Here is a 12,398-nt window from a genome sequence, read left to right as displayed (position 1 = left end):
ATTATGAAAAGTACCACTATGAACATTTGTACACAGGTTTTTTGTGTGAACATAGGTTTTCATTTCTTTTGAGTATATGCTTAGAGTGGAATTGATGGGCTATATGGAAGTTCTACATTTAACCCTTTCAGGAACTGTCAAATTGTATTCCAGAGTAGCTACATCATTTTATGATGCACAAGGGTTCCAGTTTTTCCCCTCTTTCGAACACTTAATATTGTCTGCCTTTTTTTTTTTTTTTTTCCCCAAGATGTTATTTATTTATTTGATCTCTGGAGAGAGATCACAAGTAGGCAAAGAGGCAGGCAGAGAGAGGGGGAGGCAGGCTCCCTGCCAAGCAGAGAGCCTGATGCGGGACTGGATCCCAGGATGCTGAGATCATGACCTGAGCCAAAGGCAGAGGCTTTACCCACTGCGCCACTCAGGTGCCCCTGTTGTCTGCCTTTTTGGTTATAGGAAAGAGTCCCTATCACATTGTGTGATTTTGGTTTGCATTTCTCTGATGATTGTTGGTGTTGAGCTTCTTTTCACGTGCTTATTGGCTCTTTGTTTATCTTTGGAAAAATGACTATTCAGATCTTTTGCGTCCTTTTGTCCTTGCTTTATCTTACTACTTATCTGAAAACCTTCTTGCCCCTTGACCTCCTCATTCTTCCCTCTTCAGAGACATTCTGCAACCATTGGAATACAGTGGTTTAGAGCTTATGCTACTGGGATTTGAAATCTCCTTGCACAGCTTATTACGCCAACTGTGGTATCTTGGGCTAGTTTCTTAATCACTAGAGTCTCAATTTCCTTATCTATAAAACAAAGGTGACATGAGTACTTCTCTCTCTCGGCATTGTTGTGAGGATTAAATGAGATATTTAAGTGGTTAGCCCAGGGCCTAACATTCACTACTTACTGTGTGTTGTGTAGCTATCAGATCTTCCACTTCTGCCCATGAAAGATTAACTTCCACAGGAATTGCCCTCCTGCCATAAACAAGAAAACCAGACTAAATGTATGAATCCACGGTTTTAGACATTGGACCGCAGGCAGCATGAGTCTGTGATCTGTAAGAGAAGAGAAGAACCAAGGCAAATCCTACAATTTCTCCAGTTTACTGCCTGCAGGCAGTTTCCAGGCTGCAGTAGAGGGAAGAGCAACTAAAACCGCCTGGCAGTCTCACTGAGCTGACACAGAGCTCAGAGTCTGAGAAGAGTAAGGCAGTGTGCTAAAAACCTTAGAGCTGCACAGAGAGAACAGCAGAGGCTGCAGAGCAGTCACCTCAGTTTTTGGCTGTATAGTGATCTGCACATATACGAGGCCCAAAAAGGAACCTTCAGAAACCAATTGACGTAATAATTTCCATAACTTACCATTTGTATTGCTACCAGAAAGACACTGGGAAGAGTCCAGAAGGGTCACAGTTTGACAGTGGGACTAATGTAGCTCCAGAATAAAGGGGTCTCTGGAGATAACATAGTGTAAAGCAAGCCTAGGAAGGATCCAACTGATCTGCAGGCTACTTAACTATGCACCAGACTAAAACCAAACATTCTTGAAAGGATTACAACAAAATCCAGCGTTCTGAAACATTAAAGTAAAAAAACTCTGCATTTAGTCATGAAAAATCAGGGGGCAACTGGCTGGCTCAGTAGAGCATGCAGTTCTTGATCTCAGGGTCATGAATATGAGCCCCACACTGGGGATAGAGTTGACTTGAGAAAGAAAGAAGGAAAGAAAGGGAAGGAAGGAAGAAGGAGGGAGGGAGGAAGGAGCTGGTATGAGTCTCTTTGGTACTGGACAACTACTTGCAAAGGAATGAAACCAGACCACTGTCTTAACACCATACACAAAAATAAACTCAAAATGGATTAAATAACTAAATGTGAAACCCAAAACCATAAAACACATGTAAGAGAACATAGGCAGTAATCCCTTAGGTATTGGCCTTAGCAACATTTTTCTGAATATGTCTCCTCAGGCAAAGGAAACAAAAGAAAAATGAACTGTTGGGACTATACCAAAATAAAAAGCTTTTCCACAGCAAAGGAAACCATCAACAAAGCAAAAAGGCAGCCTCCTGAATGGAAGAAGATATTTGCAAGTGATATATCCAATAAAGGGTTAATATCCAAACTATATAGATAACTTATATCAATGCCCCCCCCAAAACCAAACCAAAACAAAACAAAAACAAAAAAACCTGTCTGGTTAAAAAATGGGCAGAGGACCTGCATAGACATTTTTTCAAAGAAGGCATACAGATGGCCAGCAGACACATGAAGACATGTTCCACATTATTCCCATCAGGTAAATGAAGACCAAAACCACAGTGAGATCTTGTGTCACGCATGTCAGAAGGGCAAGTATCAAAAAGACAAGAAATAACAACTGTTGGGGAGAGTGGAGAAAAAGGAACCCTCATGCACAATTGGTGGGAATTTAAATTGGTGTAGTCACTGTGGAAAACAGTATGGAGGTCCTCCAAAGAAAATGGATATGGTAATTCAAAAAAATGTACCACAGTGTTTACTGCATTGCTTTTTACAATAGGCAAGATATGGAAGCAACCCAAGTGTCCATTTGTTGATGAATGGATTAAAAAAATGGGAGGGGAGGGTATACACATATGTATCTCCATACACGTGATGAAATACTACTCTGCCATAAATAAGGACATCTTGCCACTTGGAACAACATGGATGTACTTAAAGACTATTGCACTAAGTGAAATAAATCAGACAAAGATAGATACCATATTTTTCACTTATGTGTGAAATCTCAAAAATAAAACAGGGACACCTGGCTGGCTGGCTCAATCAGATGCAAGTCTTGATCTCAGGGACAAGTTCAAGCCCCACATTGGGCATAGAGACTACTTAAAAAAAATTTTTTTTAATTAAAAAAAATAATAATAAAGGGGTGCCTGGGTGGCTCAGTCAGTTAAGTGTCCAACTCTTGATTTCAGCTCAGATCATGATCTAAGGACCATGAGATTGAGCCCCATGTCAGCCCCTCCGCTGGGCTTGGAGTCTGCTTAAGATTCTCTCCAATAAATAAAATCTTCAAAAAGCTGGGGAGGTACCTGAGTGACTTAGTTGGTTAAGTGTCTGCCTTTGGCTAAGGTCATGATCCCAGGGTCGTGGGATCGAGTCCCACATCGAGCTCCTTGCTCAGTGGGAAGCCTGCTTCTCTGTCTGCCTGAGGCTCTCCCTGCTTGTACTCTCATGCTCACTCTTGCTCTCTTTCTGATGAATAAAATCTTTAAAAAAAAAGATTCTCTCCCTCTCCTTTTGCCACCCCCACCCCCACTCACATGTTCTTGCTTGCTTGCTCTCTCTCTAAAAAAAATAAAAATAAAACCAAAATGAACAAATAAACTCATAAATAAATGCAGAGAACAGACTAGTGATTGCCTGAGGGGAAGCAATGGGAGGTGAGCAAAATAGGTGAGAGGGTTTAAGAGGTACAGAGTTCCAGTGATAAAGTCATCACAGGGATGAAAATTATGGCACAGGGAATCTAGTCATTAACGTTGTAATAATATTGTGTGGTGGCAAATGGCACCTACATTTGTCTTGGGGAACATGGAGTAACGTATAGAATCAAATCATTATGTTGTAAACGTGAAACTACTTCAGAGTATCAACTATATGTCAACTATGCTTCAGTAATAAAAATTTTAAAGTAAAAGAATAATCATGTTTGCAAAAAAGGCAGGATAATATAACCAATAATCTGTGAGAAAGAAACCATCAATAGAAACAAATCCAGAAATGACAGTGATGATAGAATTACTGTAAAAGGACCTTAAAGCTGCTATTATAAATGGTATAAATATATTGGAAGACATGAACATGATGAGTAGAGAAACAGAATACATAAGAGACCCAAGTGAATCATCTAGGTATGAAAAATATCTTTAAAAAAATTTATACTAGGTGGGATAATGGCAAATTAGACACTGCAGAAGAAACTGAAGTTGGACATAACAATAGAAACCAACACTGAGGACAGAGAGAAGACAGACTTAAACTTATAAATTGAAGAGTGCCTTGTTGAAGTATAGGAAGTATCAGGCAGTTTATGAAACAAAATTGTTGGGAGTTCCAGAAAGAGCAACAGTGGGAGGACAGATATAAAAAAATATCTGAACAAATAATGCCACAAGTTTTCCAAATTTGATGAAAAAGCTATAAAACCACAAATCCAGCAATTAATCTCAAACAGAAGAAGCATTAAAACCATCCAAAACACATCAAAAACCACCTTACTGGAAAGCAGTAAGAGAAAGAGAAAATCTGAAAATCACAGGAGGGTAAAAAAACAAATTATATACAAAGTAACGAAGATAAGAATGACAACCAACTTGTCAGAAAGCTCTTGATACAGTAAAGGAATTCAGATTTACACAAAGGAATGAAAAACTTCCTACGTGAAAAATATATAAGTAGATATGAAAGGCTTTCTTATTTTTTTACTCTCTCTAAAAGATAGTTGGGTTTTTTTTTTTAATTTTTTTTAAGATTTTATTTATTTATTTGATAGAGAAAGATCACAAGTAGGCAAAGAGGCAGGCAGAGAGAGAGGAGGAAGCAGGCTCCCTGCTGAGCAGAAAGCCCGATTGGGGACTCGATCCCAGGACCCTGAGATCATGACCTGAGCCGAAGGCAGAGGCTTTAACCCACTGAGCCACCCAGGCGCCCTAAGATAGTTGTTTAAAGGAAAAGTAACAATGTAATGAGGGGCTGATAATATATGTAAAATTAAAATATGTAGTAATAGCACAAACGAAGGGAAATGGAATTAGTTCAATTTTACGGGGGTCTCAGGGAAAAGAGTGGTATAATATTTGAATATAGACTGTGTTAAGTTAGAGACACTACAAACCCTAGGGCCAGTAGTAACAAAGGTATATATAGCTAATAAGCCAAAAGTAGAGAGAAAATCAAATCATAAAAGCAGCCAGTTCAAAAGACGGGATAAGTAAACAGATACATAGTATATCTTGTATTCAGTTTTGTTGGGGTGGATAGCACTATTACAAAAACAACAACAAAAACCAAAAAACCTGTCCATAAAGGTCTTTGAGGGAGTGATAAATTAAGGTTGAAAAGCACTGAACCTAGTACAGGTAGGGGCATCTTATATAATTCAAAAGACTGACCTTTTCTCCCTGAGATCAGGAGCAAAGCAAGATGTCTGCTTTTCATAATTTCTCAACACTAAACTGGAGTTACTACACATTTCTACACATCAAGAAATAAAAGCATACCCTTCCCGCACCTGCGCCCCCAAAAAAGGCATATAGACTGGAACGAAGTAAAACGTTTTTATTTCCAGGTGACATGGCATCTGTGTAGTAAATACCAAGTAGAGTGCCTGGCTGGACCAGTAGGAAGAGGTTGTGACTCTTGATCTCATGGTCGTGGGTTCATGCTCCATGATGGGTGTAGAGATTTATTTTTTTTAACTTCGTAGTCTTTTTTAGATTTTATTTTTAGGTAATCTCTATACCTGCTGTGGGGCTTGCACTCACAACCCAAGAGTCAATTTCAGGAGTCATGTGTTCTACGGACTGAGCCAGCCAAGCACCCCAGATGTAGTGATTATTTTTAAAAAAAGTAGGGGGGGGGGCGCCTGGGTGGCTCAGTGGTTAAAACCTCTGCCTTCAGCTCAGGTCATGATCTCAGGGTCCTGGGATCGAGTCCCGCATCGGGCTTTCTGCTCAGCGGGGAGCCTGCGTCCTCCTCTCTCTCTGCCTGCCTCTGTGACTACTTGTGATCTCTGTCAAATAAATAAATAAAATCTTAAAAAAAAAAAAAAGAAGAGAAAGAAAAAAAGCCTAAGAAATCTACAAAAAAGCTACAAGAACTAAAATGTGCGTTTAGCAAGATTGCAGGACAAAACACAACAAAAATCAATTCTATTTCTATATGCTGTCAATGAGCAATTAGAATTTGAATTTTTAAATCACTATCCTTTATGGCAGCATCAAAAAAACATGAATTGTGTAGGGATAAATTTAGTCAAAATGCAAAAAACGCATACACTGAAAACTACAATTGCTGAGAAAAATGAAAAAAGACAAAATAAATGCAGAGATGTGACATATTCATGGAAAGAAGATGGTGTACTAAGATGTCACTTCTTCCAAATTAATCTATTACATGTAATTCAAATCAAAATCCCGGTAGACCTTTTTGTAGAAATTGACAAGCTGGTTCTAAAATTTACATGAAATCAGGGACGTCTGGGTGGCTCAGTTGGTTAAGCAGCTGCCTTCGGCTCAGGTCATGATCCCAGCATCCTGGGATCGAGTCCCACATCGGGCTCCTTGTTCTGTGGGGAGCCTGCTTCTCCCTCTGCCTCTGCCTGCCACTCTGTCTGCCTGTGCTCGCTCGCTCTCTCTAAAAAAAATAAAAATAAAAATAAAATAAAATTTACATGAAATCAAAGGACTAGAATAATGAAAACAATTTTGAAAAAGAAGGAGGCAGTTGGAGGATTTATACTACATTTTTTTTTTAAGATTTTATTTATTTATTTGACAGAGATCACAAGTAGGCAGAGAGGCAGGCAGAGAGAGAGGAGAAAGCAGGCTCCCCACGGAACAGAAAGCCCAATGCGGGGCTCCATCCCAGGACCCTGAGATCATGACCCAAGCCGAAGGCAGAGGCCCAACCCATTGAGCCACCCAGGCGCCCCTATACTACTTCATTTTAAGAGTTATGATATAGCTACAGGAATCAAGGGATTGTGGTAATACAATAAAACAGAAATAAGCACACATATAATCAGCTGATTAGTTAACAAAGGTGCCACAATAATTCAGTGGGGAAAAGATAGTTCTTTCAACAAATGGTACTGGAATAAACTATGTATCCATACTCAAATAAAATAAACTTAATTTTTACTCATGTCATATATTAAAAGTAAATCATGGGCCTAAACATAAAAGCTAAAACTATAAAACCTCCAGAAGAAAAAATAGAAGATCTTTGTATCCTTGGGTTGGGTAAATATTTTTTAGATAGGACAAATTATCAAATTTGAAAGCTATCGCTGTTCAAAAAAACAGTCTCAAATAAAAAGGTAAGCCACAGATTGGGAGAAGAGATTGATCCCATATTTGTTAAAGGACTTGAATCCACCATAAAGACGTCTTAGAACTCAATAAGAAGACAAACTAATTTTTTAAAATTAACATATAATGTATTTTGTTATATAATGTATTTGTTTCATGGGTACAGGTATGTGATTCATCCTTACACAATTTACAGCACTCACCACAGCACATATCCTCCCCAGTGTCCATCATCCAGCTACCCAATCCCTCCAACCCCCCTCCACTCCAGCAACCCTCAATTTGTTTCCTGAGATTAAGAGTCGCTCATGGTTAGTCTCCCTCTCTGGTTTCATCTTGTTTCATTTTTTTCCCCCTCTTCCCCTATGATCCTCTGCCTTGTTTCTTAAATTCCACATATCAGTGAGATCATATGATAATCAGTGGGAGATGTTCCTCTCTGATTGACTTATTTCACTTAGCATTATACCCTCTAGTTCCATCCATGTTATTGCAAATGCCAAGATTTCATATTTTTGATGGCTACATCATAATACAGACAACCCAGTTTTTTTTTTTTTTTTAATTTTTTTTTTTTTTTTATTTATTTATTTGACAGACAGAGATCACAAGTAGGCAGAGAGGCAGGCAGAGAGAGAGGAGAAAGCAGGCTCCCCACCGAGCAGAGAGCCCGATGCGGGGCTCGATCCCAAGACCCTGGGATCATGACCTGAGCCAAAGGCAGAGGCTTTAACTCACTGAGCCACCCAGGCGCCCCGACAACCCAGTTTTTAAGTGAGCAAAAGATTTGAACAGATACTTTACCAAAGAAGATAGATCAATAGAAAATTAGAACCATAATGAACAATCCCTGGATCCACTTGGAAGGCTAGAATTTTAGTGACTGATAATACCAAGTGTTGCCAAGGATGTGGAAGAACTAGAACTCTTAAAATTGCTGGTAGGAATGCACACTGATAACCTCACTTTGGAAAACCTGTATGGCCATTTCTTATAAACATTCCATATGACCCAGCATCCCACTTCTAGGGATTTATGAGAGAAATGAAAACATGTCCACATAAAAGATTGTACTTGGATGTTTATAGCAGCTTTATTCATAATAGCCCAAAATTGGAAACAATCCAACTGTTCACCAGCTGGTAAATGAGTATGTTAAAAAAAAAAAGTATATCTATACAATGGAAGAGTATTCAGCCATTAAAAAGGAATGATTACTGATACATGAACAGTATGTATAAATCTCAAATCATGCTATCTGAAAGAAACCTGACACAAATGACTATATACTGTATGCTTCCAATTATATGAAATTCTAGAAAAAGCAAAACGTTAGTATTAGAAAGTTGATCAGTGGTGGCCAGAGATTAAGAAAAGGCTTTGACCACAAGCATAGGACTTGAGGGAACATCAGGAAGGGAGATGGAAAGTTCTATATCGTGAAGGTGGTGGTGTGTATACAGTTGTATACATTTGTCAAAATTACATTGAAGTGCACACTTTAAATTGTTGAATTTTTTGTATGTATATACAATAAATAATAAAACAATGAAGCAGATTCTTTGAAAGTTAGATGTTGTCTTTTCTGGCCCGAGAGAAAGTTGGCCTATAGGATCTGAAACTCTGACTCACTGAGAAGGATACATCTTGTGACCCTCGTAAAATAAATGAAGTTCTTTCATTTCTGTTTCAGAGACAGAAGAGATGGGTGATGAAGAGGTTTTCTCCTGGTTGAAGTGTGCAAAGGGGCAGTCCCATGAACCAGAGAATCTCATGCCCACACAGATCATCCCTGGCACAGGTAAGGGAGTTCTTTTCAAAATTTGGTGAAAGAAGGGCTCCTGGCTAGCTCAGAGGAGTGGTGGTTCTTGATTTCGGGGTTGTGTGTTTGAGCCCCATATTGGGTATAGAAATTACTTAAATAAACTTCAAAAAAATACTAAAAATAAAAAAAATTTGAGGGGAAAAACGTGTTTTTAAGTTAATTTAGGTATAACTCACACACCATAAAATCTGGTGAGGTGGTTTATCCTGGCCAGATTTTATTTAGCCTCCCCAGATTTTTCTGACAGTTTGAATCGTTAGATAGCTGTTAGATTTTATGCAGCCAGTGCACACACTTCTCCTCACATTTCTGGTTGGAGACATTGGTTACTTTTCCACGTAACATTTTACATTCCTGTGGTTGGTAGGATCAGAATAGAAAAAGTCCCAAATGCTTCTAGAAAGACTTTTGATTTTAGGTTTGTAAAAATCCACCTTAAGCTAATCAGACATCTTGAATCCCTGAAGAAGGCAGCTTAACAGTAGGAATGAGTGATCCTGTTTATGTCACAGTCCCAGCTTACTTCAGTGAGTCATCCAAAAAGTTTCCAGCTTCCATACTTCTGATAACACATAGACATTGAAGATGGCCAGTCCACTATCTATATTCTCCTCTGCTGTGCAAGGGGCACTCTGGATCCTTATACCCAGTGCCTCCAAGCAGAAGTGTTCCCTCAGTGCACTGGTAGGATGGCTGCTCCCTGCTGATCTAAGCATTGGTTAAATGTTCATGTTAAGTTTGCACTGGTCTGGGTTTTTTTTTTCTTTGTTTTTTTAAATTTTTATTATTTTTTTTATTTTTTAAGATTTTATTTATTTATTTGACAGAGATCACAAGTAGGCAGAGAGGCAGGCAGAGAGAGAGAGGAAGCAGGCTCCCCGACGAACAGAGAGCCCGATGCCGGGCTCGATCCCAGGACCCTGGGATCATGACCTGAGCCAAAGGCAGAGGCTTTAACCCACTGAGCCACCCAGGCGCCCTGGTCTGGTTTTTTTCTCTACATTTTCTTTTTTGTTAGGTATAACTTAAAGTATACAAATCTCAAGTATACAATTCAAAATGTTTACCATGCTTTCGAACATTAAGGAATCTACCCCTAGAGTTTCTCCTACAGGTCAGCTTGCTAATGTTTACTAGAAGAGGGAGTGTAGCTTAGTAGTTAAGAGTGCACACAACTTTAGGGCTAAGTATACCTCAGCTAAACTGTTAGTACTTCCATTTACCAACTATGTGTGCTTGAGCAAATGACGTAAACTACTCTGAGGATCAGTTTCATCATCAGAAATTGAGAGTGTGGGGCACCTGGCTACCTCAGTCAGTGGAGTGCAGTGCTTGATCTTGGGGCTGTGAGTTCGAGCCCTATATTAGGTGTAGTGATCACTTAAAAAAAATACAATCTTTAGGGGTGCCTGGCTGGTGTTCAGTTGGTAGAATATGCGACTCTTTTTTTTTTTTTTTTTTTTTTTTTAAGATTTTACTTATTTATTTGACAGAGGTCACAAGTAGGCAGAGATGCAGGCCGAGAGAGAGAGGGGGAAGCAGGCTCCCTGCCGAGCAGAGAGCCTGATTTGGGACTCAATCCCAGGACCCTGAGACCATGACCTGAGCCGAAGGCAGAGGCTCAACCCACTGAGCCACCCAGGCGCCCCGAACATGCAACTCTTAATCTCAGGGTCTTGAGGTCTGGGTGTGGATCCTGCTTAAATAAATTTAGGGGTGCCTGGGTGGCTTGGTCAATTAAGCGTCTGCCTTCGGGTCCTGAGTTCTAGTCCCATGTCAGGCTCTGTGCTCAGCCAGGAGCCTGCTTCTCCCCTTCCCTCTGCCTTCTGCTCCCCCTGCTTGTGTACTCTCTCTCTCTGTCAAATAAATAAAATCGTAAGTAAAATCTTTTTCAAAAAAAATTGAGGGTAAAGGCTACCACCTCACTGAAATGTGCAAGGGTTGAGGAGGGTAATGTAAATGAGATCCTTAGCACAATACCTGGCACATAAAACATTCTGCGGCTTTCGTTGTTGCTGTCTGTCTTCCAGCTCTTTACAATATTGGAGACATGGTACATGCTGCCCGGGGCAAATGGGGAATAAAAGCAAACTGCCCTTGTATTAGTCGGCAGAACAAATCTGTGCTGAGACCTGCTGTCACCAATGGGATGTCACAGGTAAAGTGGTATGTGCGGGTATAAGTGAGAGAAACTTCACCTCTTAGTTCTGGGAAGTGCCCCCATTTTCACCTGTGTTGTCCTAGGCTACTGTAGGATACCTGAGGAATTAGGGGATGGAGAAGTGTTTCTAGAGAGAGCCCCAAAAATGTTACTCAGGGATTTGATTCCCTCTGCCTGGTATGAGTTTCTCTTCAGTCATTTTTAAAACCATTTCAGGCTGGGTTGATAAATAGCACAAAGAAGTTCTCTGCATCTTGTCAAGATTTACACTTTAGAGTCCTTATATAGGTGAGAAGTACAGAAAATGTTACTAGGAAGGCAGTCCTATCTGTGTGCATGGTCCCTGTCCTTGTCATGTTAGGTACTGAGGACAGAAATGTGAAGACTGGCCTGCTGAGCTGGGATCATTCTACCCTGAAAACAATGCCAGGCCTCCAGAGAGGCAGTGGTTTGCTCATTGCTCTGTCAGAGGTGGAGGTCATTCCGGTTTGATGGTAACTGTTTTGAACGAGAGGCTGTTTTTAAAACACAAATGCACACCCACACACATACCCCTACCTGCTTTCCAAGAACACAACCAACACATGGTCAGGAGGAGCCACAGGAATTAAGGCTAATCATCTGGAAAATTCAGTAATAGAACAATAAACATTTATGGATTATTTATGTGTGCCAAACACTATACCAGACTCTTTGCGTATACTATCTCATTTAATCCTCAGAACAGCTTAATGAGATTACTTTCTAATCACCAGTTTGCCAGTGCAGAAATTGAGCTGCTTCGGGCATGCTAAATAAATGTATTTTAATAACATTTTAAAATATTTGTTACGTTCAACTGTTCTTTCCACAGAACCAAGTTTCTGACACATTGCAGAACTCCTTAAATGTATGGTGAATTAATGAATGAATGAAATAGCAGTTTATGGGACAGTTTCACGTTGTTTTCCCAGACTTTTTCAGTGTCAGCAGCCCTTACTGTGTTGTTTTTTTTTTTCCTGTGCAAGGACAGCACTCTAACCATGTTGGCCTTCTATGCTTTAGCTTCCTAGCATAAACCCTAGTGCCTCTTCTGGAAGTGAAACCACCTTCTCAGGCGGAGGAGGAACTGCAGCAGTAACATCAGAGACCGACCATGTTCCGAAAGCCGACAGCACTGATATCAGATCTGATGACTCTCTGAAAGCAGAGAGTTCAGCTTCAAATAGCAATAGTGAGCTAAAAGCCATCAGGCCCCCTTGCCCCGACACAGCTCCCCCCTCTTCTGCCCTTCATTGGTTGGCAGATTTAGCAACTCAGAAGGCTAAAGAGGAAACAAAAGGTGAGATAAACACAAG

At 40.0% G+C, this 12,398-nt stretch overlaps 1 protein-coding gene across 2 annotated transcripts in view; it reads left to right on the top strand.

Annotated features, from left to right (window-relative positions):
• The window catches only part of LOC111140753 (lysine demethylase 3B), an 82,689-nt gene that overhangs the window by 56,061 nt on the left and 14,230 nt on the right, over positions 1 to 12,398 (top strand). For both annotated transcript variants that reach the window (XM_022492947.1, XM_022492946.1), the window contains 3 exons: positions 8,769 to 8,876; positions 10,931 to 11,058; positions 12,106 to 12,382. In XM_022492947.1, coding sequence (XP_022348655.1) covers positions 8,769 to 8,876; positions 10,931 to 11,058; positions 12,106 to 12,382 — 513 coding nt within the window. The remainder of the gene's footprint in view (positions 1 to 8,768; positions 8,877 to 10,930; positions 11,059 to 12,105; positions 12,383 to 12,398) is intronic.

Source organism: Enhydra lutris, unplaced genomic scaffold (assembly GCF_002288905.1).
Source record: "Enhydra lutris kenyoni isolate GAN:26980312 unplaced genomic scaffold, ASM228890v2 scaffoldscaffold5, whole genome shotgun sequence".
Taxonomy (NCBI): Eukaryota; Metazoa; Chordata; class Mammalia; order Carnivora; family Mustelidae; genus Enhydra; species Enhydra lutris.
This window is presented reverse-complemented; position numbering and strand designations above follow the sequence as displayed.